This window comes from Protopterus annectens, chromosome 2.part2, assembly GCF_019279795.1.
Source record: "Protopterus annectens isolate FY-2018-M chromosome 2.part2, PAN1.0, whole genome shotgun sequence".
Lineage (NCBI taxonomy): Eukaryota > Metazoa > Chordata > Ceratodontiformes > Protopteridae > Protopterus > Protopterus annectens.
This window is the reverse complement of record NC_056730.1, coordinates 366,483,284-366,505,444: the sequence shown is the minus strand read 5'-3', so window position 1 is coordinate 366,505,444 and position 22,161 is coordinate 366,483,284. Positions and strand designations below refer to the sequence as shown.

At 41.4% G+C, this 22,161-nt stretch overlaps 1 protein-coding gene across 1 annotated transcript in view; it reads left to right on the top strand.

Annotated features, from left to right (window-relative positions):
• Positions 1-22,161, top strand: part of FAM135A (family with sequence similarity 135 member A) — a 1,678,755-nt gene that overhangs the window by 1,201,736 nt on the left and 454,858 nt on the right. The window contains exon 18 of the mRNA XM_044063901.1: positions 16,261-16,412. Coding sequence (XP_043919836.1) covers positions 16,261-16,412 — 152 coding nt within the window. The remainder of the gene's footprint in view (positions 1-16,260; positions 16,413-22,161) is intronic.

Sequence of the window (22,161 nt, the reverse complement as noted above, 5' to 3'; positions counted from 1 at the left end):
ACAAGGATAAAGACAGGCATCCGAGGTTCAAAACCGACGACAAAACCTCTTCTAGGCCATTCGCCGGTTCTCAGTGAGTCACTTTCGCAGCCCCTGACGCCCGCTACCTCAGAGCCACAGGCCGCTTCTGACTCCCACATGGAGACATCTAGGCCTCTGGAAACTCAAGGTATTGGGCCTATGGAAACTAATCCCTCAGATGGGTCCAGAGCCGCTGAGCAGGCATCGGCTTCTGAGGGTGTTTTCAGACCTTCACAACTTACCATTAAAACAGCCGCCAAGACAAAGGTACCATTAAAGACAAAGAAACAAGTGCAACATTCTCCTGGACAGTCCTCCATGCCTAAGAAACAGATGCTTAAAATGGCCAAATACCTCATTACTCTAATCAGGGGTTCCCATCCCCCTCCTGAGAAAAGGCCTAGGCAGGATACAGACTATGATTCCTCTGATCAGGTTTCCATTTCCTCTGATTCCTCTTCAGACCAGGGATACTCTCTACCCCCCTATGAGGACTCTGATGCTGAAGAATCTATCCCTTCAGCCTCTCCTCCTGAGGATTATTCTTTTGGGGAAACTTTACATACCATGAGGGAGCATTTCCATTGGGAAAGTCAGGATTACTCAGAATCCAAGAAAAGGCTCAGGGATTTCCTTTTATTGCCTCAGCACAGGCTCCTGGCTATTCCGCCTGTGCTAGATATTGTGGATGATGTGTTCTCTGAATCCAGCCTGTCTCCTGATTCTTTGCCCTCTGCTCCAGCCAAGCCCGATAGGTATTATAGAGTCCCTGACTCAAGTTTCTTTACAAAAACCCTTCTGCTGATCCAGAAATGATTTCCCAGGGTCCAAAAGGGGTTAAGGCTTCCATTGCAAAAAATCCAGTACCCTCTGACAGAGACTCAAGAGCTTTGGATAGATGGGGGAAGAAAGTATACACTTCTGCAACTTTAGCAGTAAGCGCTTTAAATTGCCAGTTTCACACGCTTAAGTACTAACAATATTTAATGGCTCAGTTAAAACAGAAAATGCTTGCAAGCTCAGAAGCTCCTGATTGTAAAGAAATGCAGGATTTATTGCATGCAGTTGAACAGGTGGGAAAACATACTCTGCAATGTGGTTTTGATTCTTTAGAGGCCTCTTGTAGAGCCGCAGTTACAGGTTCTGTGATTCGAAGACATGCTTGGTTAAAAGAACAGAGTTTACCTGATCATGTTAAGGCAAAATTATTGGATGCTCCTTTACAGCATAATACCTTGTTTGGTGTTAAGGCAGAAGAGGTGTTAAAGAAAATGGAGGATAAAGCTAAATCTATGTAAACAGTCGAGAAATTGGCCAACAAAGAATTGGTCCTTTCCAGTGTCAGACAGGCCACAGAGAGGCAGATACAGACGCCCAAGAGGCAGATCTCAACCCCAACCCCAAGCCTCAAACAGACGACGACAGTGGGGCATCTCAACCCCAAAAGGAGGTGAGGACAAGTCCCAACATTACAGGAAACAGTCACAATGACTTTCCCCTTCATATGCCAAGCACGTCCTTTTTGGAAGCCCCCTTAGGGGGAAAACTAGCACTTTTTTCTCAAAACTGGCAAACAATCACCCAAGACAAATGGGTTCTGAATATTGTGTATCAAGGTTACAGGTTCCACTTTCATACTTTACCAGGGCTAAAAGGAATTCCAGACCTGCCACAAAATCAATGGGCAGAGGCACAAAACAAATTTCAGACCTCATGGACATGAGAGCTATTTAAAAAGTACGACAACAGGAACAAGGACAAGGTTTTACTCAAGACTCTTCTTGGTCCCCAGAAAGGACAAGGCCTGGAGGCCCATACTAGACCTTTCAATTCTGAATACTTACCTGGATATTCCGAAATTCAAAATGTTGACATTACAGCAGCTTCTACCCATGCTGGGCAAGAACGCTTGGCTTGTTACTCTGGACCTCAAAGAGGCATACCTGCATGTCCCTATCAGACAAAATTGCAGAAGATACCTCAGATTCAAAGCTGGTACAATGCACTACCAATTCTCTGCACTGCCCTTTGGCTTATCTACTGCACCCAGGGTCTTCACAAAGTGCCTGGCACCAGTAATTGCATTTTGCAGACAATAAGGAATTCAAATATATCCATACCTGGATGACTGCCTCATTCAAGCAGAGACAAAGGACATTCTTCTACAGCATCTGGCGTTTGTAAAAGGTTGCTAATTTCTCTAGGGTACACAGTAAACGAAAAGAAGTCAAAACTAGTGCCCTCGCAACAGATTATATTCCTGGGTGCCAGCTTAAATACAACGGCCCAGATGGCTTACCTCACGCCAGACAAACAAGTTCAACTAACTCAATATTTTCAATTACTGGCAAAAAAGTCACATCTCCCTGCAAGAAAAATTCTGCAGGCCCTGGGATTCATGGCATCCTGCATACTACTAATACCATATGCCAGACTGCATATGAGGAAATTACAATGGTACCTAAAAAGTGTTTGGACTCAACACTGTCACAGTTTAGAAGCAGTAATACCAATGATTCCCTGCCTACAACAGGAGTTTCGATGGTGGGCACAGGCATGTCACCTAAACAAGGGTCAGCCTTTTACCCAACCCACAGCCAGGCAAACTCTAACAACAGATGCTTCGGATTACGCCTGGGGAGTTCACATGGCAGGAAAATGCATTCAGGGCAAGTGGACCACAGACCAGATGCATCTTCACATCAATCAAAAAGAGATGTTGGCTGTTCAAAATGCCCTAACAGCTTTCAAGGACCTTCTACATCCAGGACAATTATTACTAAAGACAGACAACACCACAGTAATGTGGTACATAAACAAGCAAGGGGGCACTCATTCTTATCCCCTATGCAGGCAAGCCATGACCTTGTGGAACACAGCTCTAACGTATCAAGTTCACCTGCAAGCACAATTCCTGCCAGGAAAGAAAAATACTCTGGCAGACGATCTAAGCAGAAATATCATGGACCCTCACGAATGGAAATTGAATCCACAAATCTTCAGCATGGTAACGCAAAAATGGGGATGCCCAGACATGGATCTTTTTGCCTCCCCACTGAATTGCCAACTACAAAAATTCTGCACAAGGATGTATCAAAAACAAGCATGGAAAGTGGATGCTCTCTTGTTCAGCTGGAAAAACCTAAGAGTTTATGCCTTCCCGCCACTGCCTCTCTTTTCAAAGGTACTCCTAAAAGCCAGACAAGAAAAAACACAGATGATCCTGATTGCTCCAGACTGGCAATGCCAGCACTGGTACCCTATCTTAAGGAACTTGGCTCAAGGCCCACCATGGATTTTGCCTCAAATTCAACACCTTCTGACTCAACAAAATAATCAGATCCTGCACGGTCAGCTCAAAGCCCTAAACCTGGATGCATGGCAGATACGTTAGTCAAACAGGCAACACCTCTCTCTAAAGCTGTTATGGATGTCATTTTGGAGGCCAGGAGGCCTAGCACCAGGAAAGCTTACTCAGAAAAATGGAAAAGATTCTGCTCCTGGAACCAGGCTCAAAGCCTTGACCCTCTTGTTCCAAACATTCCTAAGATTTTACAATACTTAACTGAGATGCTGGAAAGAGGCCTATCCTTCTCATCAATTAAGATCCACGCCTCTGCCATTTCAGCACATTACAACATGGATCCTCCTTTAGTCTCTCATCCCTTGCTAAAGCAGTACCTCAGAGGGGCTAAAAACATAAGACCGCCCCGGAGAGCACCAACACCAACCTGGGACCTCAATTTTGTTTTGGAAAAACTGACCCTACCACCTTTTGAGCCAGCCAATACAGCCAATCTAAAATTTTTATCATGGAAAACAGCTCTGCTCCTGGCAGTAACTTCAGCACGAAGAGTCTCAGAGCTACAGGCATTAATGGTGGTGGAACCTTTTATAATTTTTCATCAGGACAGGGTCTCTTTAAGGACAAACCCTACCTTTATGCCAAAGGTGGTATCTAGTGTGGCTCTTAACCAAACCATCCATTTGCCAACTTTTTATCCAAACCCCCAGAATAAAGGGGAGAAACTTCTGCATTCTTTAAACATACACAGGCAGCTACACTTCTACTTGGACAAAACAAAAGCTTTCTGGAAAACTGAGCAACTGTTTGTAGCATATGCTGCAGGATCACAGGGCCAAGGCTATCTCAAAGGAGACTATATGCAAATGGATAGGACACTGTATTCGGTACTGCTGCACACAGCATGGAAAATCAGTCCCAAATAACATTAGGCCACATTCCACCAGGGCAACAGCCACTTCAACAGCCTTTCTCAGAGGAGTACCTACCAAGGAAATTTTGGTGGCTGCAACTTGGAGTTCAGTGCACACCTTTGCCAAGCATTACCACCTGCCTCTTTACTCTAAATCCAGAACAGGATTTGCCACTGCAGTTCTGCAGGGCCTCATAGCCAATCCTAACTCTTTATAGACCAGCCACCCAACCTTAGCTTTGGGATTCTACCCAAGTGTAATGACTGCAGCAGTGTAACACGATGAACATAGTACAGTTTTGTACCTACCATAAATGTAGATGTTCGAGTGTTCACACTGCTGCAGTCCAGGTTACCCTCCCTCCATTCCCCTCTGAACTAGCTGGACTTACCTATACCTTTCTGTCCTATACAACCTGTGTGGTGTATTTGCTTGTAACTGAAGGTATTGTTTTTATTTTATATATACATTATATATATTATTATTATTTTTTTTTTTTATTAGCATTATGTATTGCCTACCTACTAGGGGGCACCTGACATCTGGGGCAAGAAAAACAGAAGAAAATGGTGCTGGATGCATCTTATATACCCCTGGCGCACTGACGTCAGGGAAGAAGCGACAGCAACCGACGTTGGACCAAGACTTTGGAACTCTAGCCGACTACGGGACTGCCTGACGGCAGGATAACCCAAGTGTAATGACTGCAGCAGTGTGAACACTCGAACATCTACATTTATGGTAGGTACAAAACTGTACTTTTCATTCTCAAACTGTCTCTGAGACATAATAATGACTGCATGGGTCTTTGGAACACACAAAATTGCAAGGTGTAACTGTTCCCAGCCGAATAGCATGAAGGCACTACTGTGCCTTTGGTTTGAATTTCTTAACATCCATAAGCAACAAGCTTCGCAGAATTGACCAAATTAAGTTGCTCACTAGCTCTCACTTTAGCAAATGTTTCTGCTGACATTACATTGAACTTTTTATCACTATTGTTCTTTGAGCTGTGTGGGTTTACCGTTCATCAGGACAGTACAAATTACTTCATTCTTTGCCATCAAATCTACTGCATTAACCTTTTCACCAACTACTGATACACGATGTACATAACAAGGAGGGTTGCAGCTCTCTATATGATTAACCTGCCTTTTTGAGTGACATTTCTTAACTGAATGAGGCTTGCTTGATTTACAAAACTTTTGAAAATGGATCCATTTTTTACACTTGTGGCATTGCTAACCAAATTCTAAGCACTTCAGTCTTTTACACCCCTGGTTGGCTCCACAATTACGACAATTGACAATAAGACTTGACTTGGATTTTGCTGACTCACTCATACTGTACTGCACATGCTCCTTTTACTGAAATAGTCTTGGAACTTGCTAGAAAGCTCCGAGTTCTCTTGCCACAACCACAGGAGTTGCTGCTGCCATGTGCTTAGGCCTGTTTCTGCTTGCCACGTGTTGCATGCTATCTACATTTGAGACTGCTGAAACCATGCTTTTATCACTTGTAAGCAGACTTGTGTGCCTTTCTGTGACCTCATGGATTTGACAAATCTCTCTGGCTTTGCTTAATGTTAAATCACTGTCACGAAGCAAAATCTTTCTCACTGCAGCACTATTAACACCACACACAAGCCTGTCCTTTATTAACTCATCTTTCAAGTCACCAGATCTGCAAGTTTTACCCTTATTTCTCAAGTTAATGATATAAGCTGCAAACGTTTCACCTGGCCTTTGGTCTGTTGTGTAAAATAAGTGCCTCTCTAATGTAACATTTGTCTGGGAGTTGCACATTTTTCTAAATTTACGTTTTAAGCACTTCGGGTCCTCCCTTGATTCGGCCAGTACCACAATATGACGGTTTTCCCCTTCCTCTGCATATACTTCTGGTGCATACACGAATGATTGCTCTCTTTCAGTAGCTTCTAACCCAGCTAAGTTAAGCAAAATGAATGCCCTTGTACATGCGTCTTTGTCAGAAAAAGCTACTTGTATGAAAATATCATATTCCTACTTGAATACGCTCCGATTCTCTGCTATATTATGGTCAAACACAAGTGGACTTGGTTTGCAAAATGCCTGTGCCATATCAACACACAGTAGTGAAGGTGCTTGAAATTATGTACGAACATAGACACACAAATATATTTATGCCAGTACTTGTAATTATGCCCAATGGCACAACAAACTCTCTGAAATAACTGCGCTTTGCCAAACAAGTCTCTGTAGCACATGAACACTGAAAGCACTGTATTTTGTGAAACCTCTCCTTATCAGTGTAAGGAATTCTTTGAAATGACTGTGCACAATGGAAAAAGCTCAGAGTAAGAAATACTTTGAGATGAATGCACTTTGCAAATTGTACACAGTACAAGAACCTTTCAAAATGGCTGTACTTTGTAAAATAACCCTGCACAGTGTATGAAACGCTCTGAAATGGTGGCTTTTTGCGAATAAGTGCACACAGCAAAATAAACTTTTCGAAATGGCTGTACTTTGACTGCACTTTGCAATATATCTGTACTTTGCACACAGTAAACTCTTTGAAGTAATTGCACACAGTCTGCAAACACTTTGCATACACTGAGATACTTCAAACAACACTAGTTATACTTTAAATGGCTTTGGTCAATGCAAAATAGTAGTTTGTGCCCAAACAAGGTGTTTTAGTAAGAAACATACAGTCGCCTTGTTCTTTAAGCTTAATTTGCCCTTTTGTTGTACTTGATATGCCCTTTTAATCTCTTATCCTGCTCTTTACATTTTTCTTTTGCCCATTTTACTTCAAACATGCTTGTTATGCAAACCAAAGGTAATTATGAGCTCCATATGAATAGTTTTGCTAGTTTTATCAAATATTGTAGATGTTCTTCATCTCACATTGCTGCAGTCCTGACACTTGGGTAGTCCGCTGTCCCAGTCGGCCCGAATACCAAAGCATAAGGCTGGCCGGTCAAGGCGATTAGTCTGACGCCAGGGCGTCAGGGTACAAATGCGCATGACCGACGTCATTTCCTCAGTCTTTTTTGCCGCATGGTCCGATGCAGAAGCAGTTTTGCAAGTGCAGGTTGGCGTTCTGAGATTTTCCGAAGTCGGAGTTTCAGACCGAATCCAAGTTGGCTAAGTACCCGCTAGAATATTTTGGTTTTTCTTGCCTCAGTATTTTCCGGATGTCAGAAAAAGTGAATAACTGTATTTCTTGTGGGAAACAGATACCTCATAGGGATTACCATACCTTGTGTATACCTTGCTTAGGGCCTGAGCGCGACGTTGTTGGCTGTCGCTCTTGTGCTAGATTTAACAAACGCACTATAAAGAGAAGATTAGATTGTGCCAGGTTAGTTTTTGGGAAGCGGTGTAATTATAAAATGCCGTCGGATGCTCCGACGCCCGCTTCGTCTAAAAAGCGCAAGGACAAAACAGCAAAGCCTAGGCTGGAAGAACCGTCCGTAACGGACGTCTGTTCTTTAGAGGGCTCGGTGGAGCCAGAGGTTCAGCCAGAAATATCTTTGGAATCCCAGGGAGAGACTTTATTACTGCAAGATGTGACCTCTCAGGAGGTAGGCCAGGCGGAAGGGGCTTCTCAGGTAGCTGTTCCTTCTCTTCCTAAGGTGGTTAGGCCCTCCCCTGCTGTTTCCAAGGCTTCTCCCAGGGGCAGGCCAGGTTTTGTTTCAGGTGTTACCCCTAGTTCTTCAGGGTCTGTACCTAAGAAGCATATGCTTAAGATGGCAGAAGATTTGATTACTATGATTAGAGGTTCTATGCCCCCTCCTGATAAGAGGCCTAGGGTGGAACCTGAGCTTGGGAGTTTTGAGCAGTGTTCGGATGCTTCTGAGTCTTCAGCTGAAGACTTGCAGGAGTATTCCCCTTACTCTGATTCTGATGTAGATGATTCTACTCCTTCTGCTTCTCCTCCTGAGGATTTTTCATTTTCAGAGACTCTTCATTCCATGAGGGAGCATTTTAAATGGGAAGGTCAGGATTTCTCTGATTCCAGGAAAAGGCTTAGGAATTCTTGTTTCTACCCCAGCATAGGCCTTTAGCTATACCTCCTGTTCTAGATGTGGTGGAGGATGTTTTTGCAGAGGCTTCTCTGAACCCTGATTCGTTGCCTCCTGCTCCAGTTAAACCGGATAGATATTATAGGGTGCCTGAAGCTCATAAGTATCTTTTAAGAGTCCTAGGGCAGACCCAGAAACTGTTTCACAGGGGCCTAAAGGTGTTAAGGCTTCTGTTGTTAAAAATCCTGTTCCTCCAGATAAAGAGGCAAGGGCTTTGGATAGATGGGGAAAGAAAGTGTATACTTCTTCCACTTTGGCCATGAGAGCTTTGAATTGCCAGTTTCACATGTTGAAATACCAAAATTATCTCCTTTCACAATTAAAGTCTAAGGTAGATGCTTTGGCGGAAGGTATTGAGTGTAAAGAGTTGCAGGATTTAGTTCATGTTTCTGAACAGGTGGGTAAGCATTCTTTGCAATGTGGTTTTGATGCTGTGCAGGCCTCTTCGAGGGTGGCTGCCACTGGTTCGGTTCTTCGCAGGCACGCCTGGTTGAGGATCAGAATTTAGCTGAGCATGTGAAGACAAGGATTTTAGATGCTCCTTTACAATCTGATGTGTTGTTTGGTTCGCCTGTGGAAGCAGTTCTAAAGAAAATGGAAGACAAGGCTAAGTCTATGCAGACTGTTAAAGATTTTTGCAGGTTCAGCCTCCAAGTTTAGTAGAAATTGGCCTACCAAGGGGTGGACATATCCTGCTTATGATTCCCAGTCTAGGGGTAGGTCTAGACGTGGTAGGGGCAGAGCTCAAGGTTCTTTTAGGCCTAGAACAGGAGTTCACCTGCTCAGTCTTCTGGTGAGGGCAGGGGTCAGTCCTTTCGTAAACAGACCCAATGACCTGCCTTTTCAGCTGCCAGAATCTTCTCGTCTGGCAGCACCTTTGGGAGGAAGGTTGGCGCTTTTCAAAGAAAACTGGAGTTTAATTACCCAAGACAGATGGGTATTGGATATCATTCACCACGGTTACAGGTTTTATTTCCATACCTTGCCTCCTTTCAAAGGCATGCCAGACATTCCTCCTCAACAAAGGAAAGAGGCCTTTCTTATCAAAGGCATTTTCCAGAACAATTCCTCCTCAAAAAAAAAGAAAAAGGCCCGTGGACCACAGACCAGATGCATCTTCACATCATTCAAAAAGAGATGTTGGCTGTTCAAAATGCCCTAACAGCTTTCAAGGACCTTCTACATCCAGGACAATTATTACTAAAGAGACAACACCACAGTAATGTGGTACATAAACAAGCAAGGGGGCACTCATTCTTATCCCCTATGCAGGCAAGCCATGACCTTGTGGAACACAGCTCTAACGTATCAGGTTCACCTGCAAGCACAATTCCTGCCAGGAAAGAAAAATACTCTGGCAGACGATCTAAGCAAGAAATATCATGGACCCTCACGAATGGAAATTGAATCCACAAATCTTCAGCATGGTAACGCAAAAATGGGGATGCCCAGACATGGATCTTTTTGCCTCCCCACTGAATTGCCAACTACAAAAATTCTGCACAAGGATGTATCAAAAACAAGCATGGAAAGTTGATGCTCTTTTGTTCAGCTGGAAAAACCTAAGAGTTTATGCCTTCCCGCCACTGCCTCTCTTTTCAAAGGTACTCCTAAAAGCCAGACAAGAAAAAACACAGATGATCCTGATTGCTCCAGACTGGCCACGCCAGCACTGGTACCCTATCTTAAGGAACTTGGCTCAAGGCCCACCATGGATTTTGCCTCAAATTCCACACCTTCTGACTCAAAAAAATAATCAGATCCTGCATGGTCAGCTCAAAGCCCTAAACCTGGCTGCATGGCAGATACGTTAGTCAAACAGGAAACACCTCTCTCTAAAGCTGTTATGGATGTCATTTTGGAGGCCAGGAGGCCTAGCACCAGGAAAGCTTACTCAGAAAAATGGAAAAGATTCTGCTCCTGGAACCAGGCTCAAAGCCTTGACCCTCTTGTTCCAAACATTCCTCAGATTTTACAATACTTAACTGAGATGCTGGAAAGAGGCCTATCCTTCTCATCAATTAAGATCCACGCCTCTGCCATTTCAGCACATTACAACATGGATCCTCCTTTATTCTCTCATCCCTTGCTAAAGCAGTACCTCAGAGGGGCTAAAAACATAAGACCGCCCCGGAGAGCACCAACACACCAACCTGGGACCTCAATTTCGTTTTTGAAAAACTGACCCTACCACCTTTTGAGCCAGCCAATACAGCCAATCTAAAATTTTTATCATGGAAAACAGCTCTGCTCCTGGCAGTAACTTCAGCACGAAGAGTCTCAGAGCTACAGGCATTAATGGTGGGTGGAACCTTTTATAATTTTTCATCAGGACAGGGTATCTTTAAGGACAAACCCTACCTTTATGCCAAAGGTGGTATCTAGTGTGGCTCTTAACCAAACCATCCATTTGCCAACTTTTTATCCAAACCCCCAGAATAAAGGGGAGAAACTTCTGCATTCTTTAGACATACACAGGCAGCTACACTTCTACTTGGACAAAACAAAAGCTTTCCGGAAAACTGAGCAACTGTTTGTAGCGTATGCTGCAGGATCACAGGGCCAAGGCTATCTCAAAGCAGACTATATGCAAATGGATAGGACACTGTATTCGGTACTGCTGCACACAGCATGGAAAATCAGTCCCAAATAACATTAGGCCACATTCCACCAGGGCAACAGCCACTTCAGCAGCCTTTCTCAGAGGAGTACCTACCAAGGAAATTTTGGTGGCTGCAACTTGGAGTTCAGTGCACACCTTTGCCAAGCATTACCACCTGCCTCTTTACTCTAAATCCAGAGCAGGATTTGCCACTGCAGTTCTGCAGGGCCTCATAGCCAATCCTAACTCTTTATAGACCAGCCACCCAACCTTAGCTTTGGGATTCTACCCAAGTGTAATGACTGCAGCAGTGTAACACGATGAACATAGTACAGTTTTGTACCTACCATAAATGTAGATGTTCGAGTGTTCACACTGCTGCAGTCCAGGTTACCCTCCCTCCATTCCCCTCTGAACTAGCTGGACTTGCCTATACCTTTCTATCCAATACAACCTGTGTGGTGTATTTGCTTGTAACTGAAGGTATTGTTTTTATTTTATTTATATATATGTATATATATATTTTTTTTTTTTTTTTTTTTTTATTAGCATTATGTATTGCCTACCTACTAGGGGACACCTGACATCTGGGGCAAGAAAAACTGAAGAAAATGGCGTCGGATGCATCTTGTATACCCCTGGCGCACTGACGTCAGGGAAGAAGCGACAGCAACCGACGCTGGACCAAGACTTTGGAACTCTGGCCGACTACGGGACTGCCTGACGGCAGGATAACCCAAGTGTAATGACTGCAGCAGTGTGAACAATCGAACATCTACATTTATGGTAGGTACAAACTGTACTTTTCATTCTGAAACTGTCTCTGAGACATAATAATGACTGCATGGGTCTTTGGAACACACAAAATTGCAAGGTGCAACTGTTCCCAGCCGAATAGCATGAAGGCACTACTGTGCCTTTGGTTTGAATTTCTTAACATCCATAAGCAACAAGCTTCGCAGAATTGACCAAATTAAGTTGCTCACTAGCTCTCACTTTAGCAAATGTTTCTGCTGACATTACATTGAACTTTTTATCACTATCATTCTTTGAGCTGTGTGGGTTTACCATTCATCAGGACAGTACAAATTACTTCATTCTTTGCCATCAAATCTACTGCATTAACCTTTTCACCGACCACTGATACACGATGTACATAAAAAGTAGGGTTGCAGCTCTCTATATGATTAACCTGCCTTTTTGAGTGACATTTCTTAACTGAATGAGGCTTGCTTGATTTACAAAACTTTTGAAAATGGATCCATTTTTTACACTTGTGGCATTGCTAACCAAATTCTAAGCACTTCAGTCTTTTACACCCATGGTTGGCTCCACAATTACGACAATTGACAATAAGACTTGACTTGGATTTTGCTGACTCACTCATACTGTACTGCACATGCTCCTTTTACTGAAATAGTCTTGGAACTTGCTAGAAAGCTCCGAGTTCTCTTGCCACAACCACAGGAGTTGCTGCTGCCATGTGCTTAGGCCTGTTTCTGCTTGCCACGTGTTGCATGCTGTCTACATTTGAGACTGCTGAAACCATGCTTTTATCACTTGTAAGCAGACTTGTGTGCCTTTCTGTGACCTCATGGATTTGACAAATCTCTTTGGCTTTGCTTAATGTTAAATCACTGTCACGAAGGAAAATCTTTCTCACTGCAGTACTATTAACACCACACACAAGCCTGTCCTTTATTAACTCATCTTTCAAGTCACCAAATCTGCAAGTTTTACCCTTATTTCTCAAGTTAATGATATAAGCTGCAAACGTTTCACCTGGCCTTTGGTCTGTTGTGTAAAATAAGTGCCTCTCTAATGTAACATTTGTCTGGGAGTTGCACATTTTTCTAAATTTACGTTTAAGCACTTCGGGTCCTCCCTTGATTCGGCCGGTACCACGATATGACGGTTTTCCCCTTCCTCTGCATATACTTCTGGTGCATACACGAATGAATGCTCTCTTTCAGTAGCTTCTAACCCAGCTAAGTTAAGCAAAATGAATGCCCTTGTACATGCGTCTTTTTCAGAAAAAGCTGCTTGTATGAAAATATCATATTCCTTCTTGAATACTCTCCGATTCTCTGCTATATTATGGTCAAACACAAGTGGACTTGGTCTGCAAAATGCCTCTGCCATATCAACACACAGTAGTGAAGGTGCTTGAAATTATGTACGAACATAGACACACAAATATATTTATGCCAGTACTTGTAATTATGCCCAATGGCACAACAAACTCTCTGAAATAACTGCGCTTTGCCAAATAAGTCTCTGTAGCACATGAACACTGAAAGCACTGTATTTTGTGAAACCTCTCCTTATCAGTGTAAGGAATTCTTCGAAATGACTGTGCACAATGGAAAAAGCTCAGAGTAAGAAATACTTTGAGATGAATGCACTTTGCAAATTGTACACAGTACAAGAACCTTTCAAAATGGCTGTACTTTGTAAAATAACCCTGCACAGTGTATGAAACGCTCTGAAATGGTGGCTTTTTGCGAATAAGTGCACACAGCAAAATAAACTTTTCGAAATGGCTGTACTTTGACTGCACTTTGCAATATGTCTGTACTTTGCACACAGTAAACTCTTTGAAGTAATTGCACACACTCTGCAAACACTTTGCATACACTGAGATACTTCAAACAACACTAGTTATACTTTGAATGGCTTTGGTCAATGCAAAATAGTAGTTTGTGCCCAAACAAGGTGTTTTAGTAAGAAACATACAGTCGCCTTGTTCTTTAAGCCTAATTTGCCCTTTTATTGTACTTGATATGCCCTTTTAATCTCTTATCCTGCTCTTTACATTTGTCTTTTGCCCATTTTACTTCAAACATGCTTGTTATGCAAACCAAAGGTAATTATGAGCTCCATATGAATAGTTTTTCTAGTTTTATCAAATATTGTAGTTTCGAACATTTCATTTAATTAATAATGTGGTGTGTACCTTTCGTTTTGCTTAATAGTACGTTTTTGTGCTACTCGTTTGATTAATAATGCTTTGTGTGCCTTATAAATGCGCCATTTCATTTTCTTTGCCAAATAAATAATTTGTGTAGTTTTCTTTACTTTTAGTTTGTTACTGGCCCTTTTTCGTGTGTCTGTGCTCCATTTAAGTCAACCTGCTTAGTCTGGCTTCACCTTCAACTCTGTACCTTATGGCTCGTAGAAGTAGCACTTCTAGTCCCTGTTCTGACACCATGTCACTCGTCTGGTCAGGATAAAACAGACAGTCATTCGTGGGTTCTGTTCAAGCAGCTGTATTACACACAAACACATCAGGAATGAGGCTTTGTGACTTAAACACAAATGAACTTATAAAACAGATTGACTACCACACTCATACATGTTAACACTCTGGCTGTTCTCTCAAAAATGGCAGTGCTGCCTGCACGTGCTCAGTATTTATACGCACGTGCTACATCTGGAAATGCTTCTTAAAGGTGCATACACATGCTGTGATCTACAATGCCTAAGACTGATGCTTTTTCTTTCAAACAGTTTTAGGAATAGCATCAGTGAAACAAGATTAGATGACAGCAGCCATATAGCATATTATTTGCCTTGAAGACTGTTAAATTGCAGTTGTTCTAATGTAACATTCCCAGTCCATTAGCAACTGAACAGACTTACTGCAGAATGTTGCTATTCAGTGTTGGGAAGATGTACAATTATGACCTGGGTAGTTTCTGTTGAAAGTCTTATTTTGTGGTAATTTCTTATTTTTCCAGTGGCACAGACGACTCTGAAGCCTTTTTTTCTTTTGTAAGAGTAGTCTTTTTTTTTTTGTGTGTAAAATACCATATTTTTACTGTAAATATAGGTGTGCATCCTAGCCTGTCCATAATAGGCACACATTTTAAACAAAATCATATGATGATTTAGTTAGTTTGCTATGCAGAATTTGAAATGGACTGTGGTCTGTTAGCAAGACAAATTTACTGCTGACTTTCCTAGTTGACCTAGTAATATAAAATCTCACTGAGCATGCAAGTTAATTTGACAAAAATATTTGGAGGCTGGCCTAATAACACAGAGCAAAGTGTTTGTTCATGCCACTAGTGCCAAGGTTCATTTAGCAGCTTGGGGCAGGATGACCAGTCAGGAGCAGTTGGATGAGAGTCTCAGCTCTCAAAGAAAGGGTGTTGGTTGCTTTTGCCACGAAGAGGTGCATTAACACCTGAGTTAGTCCAGCGACATGCAAGGTGTGATTGAGGGCATACATAGTTACTTTAATTTGCTAACAGTGCACGTCTGAGCACATGGAAAAAAATAATGTGTTACTAAGAATAATGCTCCTTCATGCAACAGTATACTAGCCTCTGGATTCTGCTGTTCAGCACTCATGCCAATAGTTTTTACAATGAGGAAAGGATAAGTATAATAGCTCGGCATTTTTGGGAGTCAGAAGACCTGAGATTAGTGCAGAGGAACAGAACCAAAAGTTGAGAAAAGAAAGACATGTTTGGAAATCATTTGTTACTTTCTATTTACAAGTCTTTCTAGCTATTGGCATTCCCACTTATCAGTGATCCCTACATTGACTGCAAATTTAGAGTTCAGTCATTTAAAATGTTAGTATGATTCTAGTAGAACAAATAAGGTACTAGAAACACGGTTGAGCAGGCATCAGCAACTTTGCATGTATGCCCTCTGGTTGAATAGCTTAGGATTTCCTGTGATTACTGTGATTCCAGTGAGCGTCAGCAACTGCTTGAACTTTTAGTACTACATCTCTTATTACAGTAAATTCTCAGTTAACCGGTACTCAAGCAACGGGCACTGTCAAGCAACCAGCAAAAAAAAAAAAAATTGAAGAAATGCAGTACAATTTTCATGTGTTGCACTTTGTGTCTCCCCCCCCACCCCATCCTCCCCACCCCCCACAGAAACATACCTTATGTTTTTAGGGTTTTAAAAGGGAAGCTAGGAATAAATTCCCTGTCTCCCCAACCTGAGAACAAGTCAAACCAAACAAATAGTAGAGGGTACAGTATTAGTCAGGCCTATTTTAATAGTAACTTTAAAGCAACCAGAAACTACAGTTTTCTGGCATCTACCCCCATGGGTGCCAGTTAACTGAGAGTTTACTGTATGCTATTCACTTTCTGAATTCCTTTTAGTGAATCAGCATTATGGTAGGCCAGTTTTAACTTTGTATCCCATTATTTAAAAATTATGAAGTAAAATGGTTAGTTATCAAAAAATGTCAGTACTTTTAAATCATTTAAAATGTTTTGTGAACTAGAACTGCAGTTTAATGATTTTTTCCTCCTAACCAGTTTTATTAGTCAGTATGTTAACCGAAAAGTACCTCTTATATGATGACTTTTTTCAGCTTTATAGGTCATTCATTGGGCAATTTAATAATACGGTCTGTGCTTACAAGGCCTCGGTTTAAGTATTATCTAAACAAGCTGCATACTTTCCTTTCTCTGTCTGGACCACACCTTGGCACACTCTACAATAGCAGTACACTAGTCAATACAGGTAAGAATCAATTTCATAATTAATTTATATTCATATGCACCTATATAATGTTTGTTTATACATTATTAGTGTCCTGCATTAACATGTTATGTGACATCTGTTGTGTTTATGTTTAACTGTTTCTTTGCGTCAAAGTTCAAGAAAGAGCAAAACTAAATCTCTGTTACAGATAATGTTTTGTAAAGTGACTGTATTAAATAATATCACTTTGTCCATTGAAACTACTGTCTTATATTTACATTTAACTTTCAGTATCTTTGTGTAAAACAAAGTGGGAAAGGCAATGCATTGCTAGGCTGAGCGTCTGAGTTTAATAGAGGTTCTAGAAAGCTTTACAATGCAACAACTATTTTTGTCTCATGGTGATGAAGGAGGTGACAACCTCATCTTCTACAACCTCTGCATAGTAGAAGGTTTATGCCCTCTGCAAGTTGTTGGAGGAGTGTTATGGCATCCTGACCAAGCATGCCTAAGCAGACATCACTTTGATCTCTTTGGCTCGGGTCTCAGAGACTACAGCACTCATTCACCTTTCTGTCTTTTTGTCAGGCTTTATACAAAGACAGCTAGATGTGACTAGCCTCTTGTGGCTAAGATTTCTTATTTTTTGCTTCACTTGTTGAAGTTCCAGCTCACTGTAGTAAACTGACTCTAGAACATTTGGCAGACCTCTGTGAGTCTGCAAACATGAAGGATCTAGAAAAAGACCTTTGATGCTGTTCCCGCAGTAGGTTTCCAGATAGCCCTCTGTAATTTTGATTGTGCTGACAATTTGGCTAGAGCAACAGCCTCAGGAATTTGTTCTGCCGGAATGGCAGTGCCAATGCTGTCCTTTAAAGATTAGTAGAAATAATTCATCTGAGATGCTCTATTTTGGGATGACGTGCTCTTTAATGAAGTCACTCAGGACTGGTTAATGACCTGTAAAAATGAAAACAAGCAGTGTCCCTGCTGGAGAGTATTTATCATGCACCTTCTTGTTCTATCCTTCCTGTTTTTCTAGGCCACCTCTGCTGCTTAAGTATAGAATGTCTTCCAGAGCTGAATGAGGAGTCTATAAGCACCAGATAGTATTTCTTACCTTATCTGTATGAGCCAAATCTTCAAGGAGGAGATCTCTGCTAATGTAACATTTGCAGTGTATACTCTCACAGAATTGCCATTGGATGTCCGTTCTCTGAGTTTGCTTTGGCTTCAAAGGCCATGAGCAGAATGCTAAATTTGACCCATCTGCTTTGGCTTCCTCAAACAATGGCATTTTAGCTATGACATGTTACAAATCAAAACATGTATATATTTTTCTGGTGAAATATATAGAATGTTTGAAATTCTAATGCAATGACAGTGAATTGAAGAAGTAGTAAAGTCCACTGATAAGTTCTGCATACTGAGTAGAAGTTTAAAACAATATCCTTAATACATATATAACCTTGTGCATAATAGATCACCTCTCTGTCCCTCTATGAAATGTTAATGTAAATATTGTAGGCAGTAATAGCAGCATCTTCAGCTGCAAAAAGCTCTGAACATTTCTATTCTTCTGCTAGGGATTTTGGTGTAGCACAGTGCTGCATTTGACAACAGACCATAGTATTTTAGTTTTGGCATATTGGAAATGAAGCAATGCAATATTTTTGTCGTGTGGAAAACAGATGATTTTTAACTCTGACGTCATGGCAACTCAGCAGGTAACTGTTCAAGACCACTGTAATGCAAAATGTCAGCCAGTGGAAAACCCTTAAAGCCTGCAAACCAGTCCAACTTGTGCCTACTTAAGAAGGACGTACCTCAGAATCCCCTTTTGTGTAGCTATTGACAGTAGCATAAAGGTGTTTTGTTACAAAGTGCATCTAAAATTGTTGTTTTGCCATTAGTGATTACAGTGCAGAACAACTCTGAATATGAATCCACTCTTTTAGTCTCCCCAAAGTATGTAATTTTAGTTGTAGTATATTGTAAATTAAAATGTATATATTCTTTCAATTACATATCTAGGATTTATACTTCTAAAATGATGCTGATTCAGTAAAAAAGCATTTTAAGCCAGTACTACATTCTGCATAGTGAGAAGTTTTAACACACTACCTCCAGTGGAAGCAAAGTATAATACAGAATATCAGTTTGCCGTAGTAAACTCCTATAAACCAGTGAGGCAGGTACCTGTCTATAAAAGGTCACTTCTCATCCCTATTTAGAAGTTTCATTATGAAAGCAGGGAGTTCAGCTATAAAATGAACCCTTACCCAAGTCAGCCATTCTACCATTGGAGATTTCAGAGCAGCATAATGCTGAATCTGTCCCTGCTGCTTTAGGTGCTCCAACTGTATAGTTTCAGCTATGACATGTTGCAAATGAAAAACTGTGCATGTTGTGTTTTATATTGTGTTTTACTGTGAAATGTACATAAATTTTTGTTCTAATGCGAAGATAACTCAGAAAGATGTATGCAAGGCTATTACAGTACTCACTATACTGAGCAGCACAACACAGCCAATAGAAATGGGGTAAACTGCATTATGTCAGACTCCAGTAGTGAAAGCATGTGAACCAGTGCAGCTGCCACCTTTGTATAAAATGCTAGGTCTTATTCCTCTTTGAGATTGTATTATAAAAGCTTTTGGCAGTAACAGTGTTCAGCTGCAGAATGCACCAAAAATTGATATTCTACTCCCATGAATTTCAGTGCAGCACAGGATTAATTTGACCTCACTGCATTGTAACTACAAACTATGGCATTTACCAAATGAAAAGAAACGTTTTTCCTGGTAAATATGCATGGTTTTTACTTTTGATGTAAGGAAAACTTAGTAGACAAATACTGTAGGCCTTTAATGTGTTGTGCACATTGACCCGAAGTTCAACAACACAACACCCCCAGTGGAAAAATTAGTATAGTTCAAAATTCCAGACTGGGGCAGTGTATGTATAAAAAGATCATATTTTAGTCACTGCTTGAGATTTCACTATGAAAGTTTCAAGCCAGTAACAACAGACTGTTCATCTACAAAACACAGACTGCTTGCTGTTCTACCCTTAAGTATTTCAGTGCAGCAGAACATCAACTTTGACCTCACCAATTTATTAATTGAAAATGATGGCATTTCATCTGTGACATGGTGAAAATTGGGAAAAAAATACTTTTTTCCGATGAAATATATGGGATTTGTTACTTCTGTTGCAATGACAATTCTGTAAAGAAACAGATATTCAAGATAATGCCACCACAGGAAACCGAGCATAGTGCAAGATGTCAGACTATGACAATGAAAATGTGTGAATGAATACACCTGACACCTCTATATGAAAAGCCATATGTCAGTCCTTTGGAATGTTTATTATGAATTATACATTGACGTTAACATCGTAAAATGAGCACGCTGACTGGCCAGCCCAACCAGCGTGCCTGTTGAGGATATACAGTGGAAAATGGTCTGATCGCTTGGACTTTTCTCCGTTGATATATTCTTTAATTTTAAGGTTTTAAGAGTAGCAACGGAGATCTTCTTTTCTCCGTTGCTTACTTTCCCGAGTACTGATGTACTGGCTATGCGTGGGAACGCAAGTTCCAAACGCATGCTCAGTACATCAGATAGGGCAAGGAGGAGATAGCCAGAGGTGGAAGGACAGCACGGCGCCGTTATACAAGGACATTATTTAAGAAAAGTAAGTATTTTTTTTTCTTAAATAAATGTCATTGTATAATAGCATTAACCCACGTCTGGGTGTGGGTAATGCTAGATTTACCCACGGTTGTCTTTGTTTGGCCACTCGGGGTTCGCCCTCATGACCAAACCACACCAACCGTGGGAAAATCTAGCATTACTCACACCCAGGCTATAGCAACAGGATGTTCAGCTAACAAACCATGTCAAAGACTGCATTTCTATCCTTAGAGATTTCAATTTAACACAGCGCTGAATTTGACCTTGCCACTTAAGCTGCTTAAAAGCATGGCATGCTGAAATATATATATGTATACGAAGAAAAAGAGAAATCTATTTGTATAGGAACAATATCAGAATATCAAAGTCTGCTTTCAGAGACATGACTAGTTCCCCGATTCATTTGTTTAGACTTATGAGGGACTTTTAGCTTTGTTGTGCACATGCCCTCTTACTGCTTGTCAGGATTTTCTTTCTTTTGTTGTGCAACCTGTTAATATCAGGGGTCTTGTTGAGACTCCTAGCATTGAGCAGTAACACCTTTAACTTGTCTTGTTGTCCTGAGTAGCTTTTGTTATATTGGAAGGTTTGTATGTTTGGCACTGCCTAAAAAAGCACTATGGGGTGGATAATGTTTTGGCCAATATCTGAAAGTCTAGAGGTAATGGGTCAAGACCATCCCTGGCAAAGCAGTGTGGCCTGTCGATCATGTCTTCCCAGGCTGACAAATATAGGACCCTTTTGGAATAACACCAGTAGCTAAACCAGTTGTTGAAGTCTATCATTTTCTGTTGGTTTTGTGGTATTATCCTTGGAGGCGGTAGATTGCTGCTCACTGTTAAGGAATTATACCTACCTGTGATACATATTCTGAGAGCTCAGTCTTGTCTCTCTCTACGCAGTCTAAGGAGGTATGTCTCAGGTCATTCACCTCCAAATGGACTATGCCTGAGTCATACTGGTACGTAGGGGTAAGTGGCCTGAGTGCTTACATGATCTGATGGATCTTGGCCCTTGACAGGCAACCATCTGTAATGTTCTCCGTATCCACTCTGGTAAGGAGGACATCAGTGTGCCTCAAAGTGGAGTCACCTATGACCAGAATGTTGGGTTGTGGAGAGTTTCGCCTTATGGGCTTGGTATTTGCTATGCTGGTAATTGTCTTGTTTGTGTGCATGCAAAGTTTCTGAAAACTGTGCCTGAGAGGCGTATGAGGTTTGAGTAAGTTACATGTGAGCACCTTTGCATATGTATGTCTATGTGTGTTGTCCTTCATGGGTGTGGTGAATGGTGTGTTTGAGTCACTGACAACCTTTTTGTTTCTTTTTGTGTCTGTATGTGAAAGTCTAGCCTCTGGTTGCAGTGTGTAACTACATCTCTCACATACCGTATTTGTCTGAGAATTAAGTGGTTGTAAGTGTATATGAGGCAACTGTTACATTGCCTTGGGGATGCCCTAGTCCACCAAGCCAGAAACAGAGATGGTAGGAAAGTGCCCATCCATGGTTGCAAATCTAGCTGTACTTTGCAAAGGATAGGAGTGGAGGGCGTTTGTAACTGGATGAGGAGTGGGTGCTTGCTTGATGTAATCTGCAGCTAACCTGGCCAGCGATGATGCCCAGTGCTCGAGCCAGATGCTGTCTGAGCAGCGACATTCCTGGGAGCTATGATAAGGTACTGCAGATCTAAATAGTCCTAACTGGATGCATAAATGCTGCTCACCGTGCAGACTAGTTGCCCTGTGAGTATCGTGGGACTGAGTTTGCTTTTATACAGAAAATTTGACTTCAGGTGATTGCATATATACAAAGCAACACTAACTGTTGCTGCATGAAGAGCAGCATCTCACAAACAAGAGGCTTATATCCGTTCACAAAAAACAAGCTTTACATTAGCTGTGCCCCAAGTCCACTCAGGTAAACACACAATTTGTGCAGAAAAGCAATAAATAGCACAGTAAATCTTCACAGTATAATGAGAATAAGCAGTGCAAGTAAGAAATTGTACTTGGGTTCATTTGTCTTGTGACAGATGGCTTCATATGCTTGCAGAGTCTCTCCACATCTCTGGCATCATCGCCAAATGAG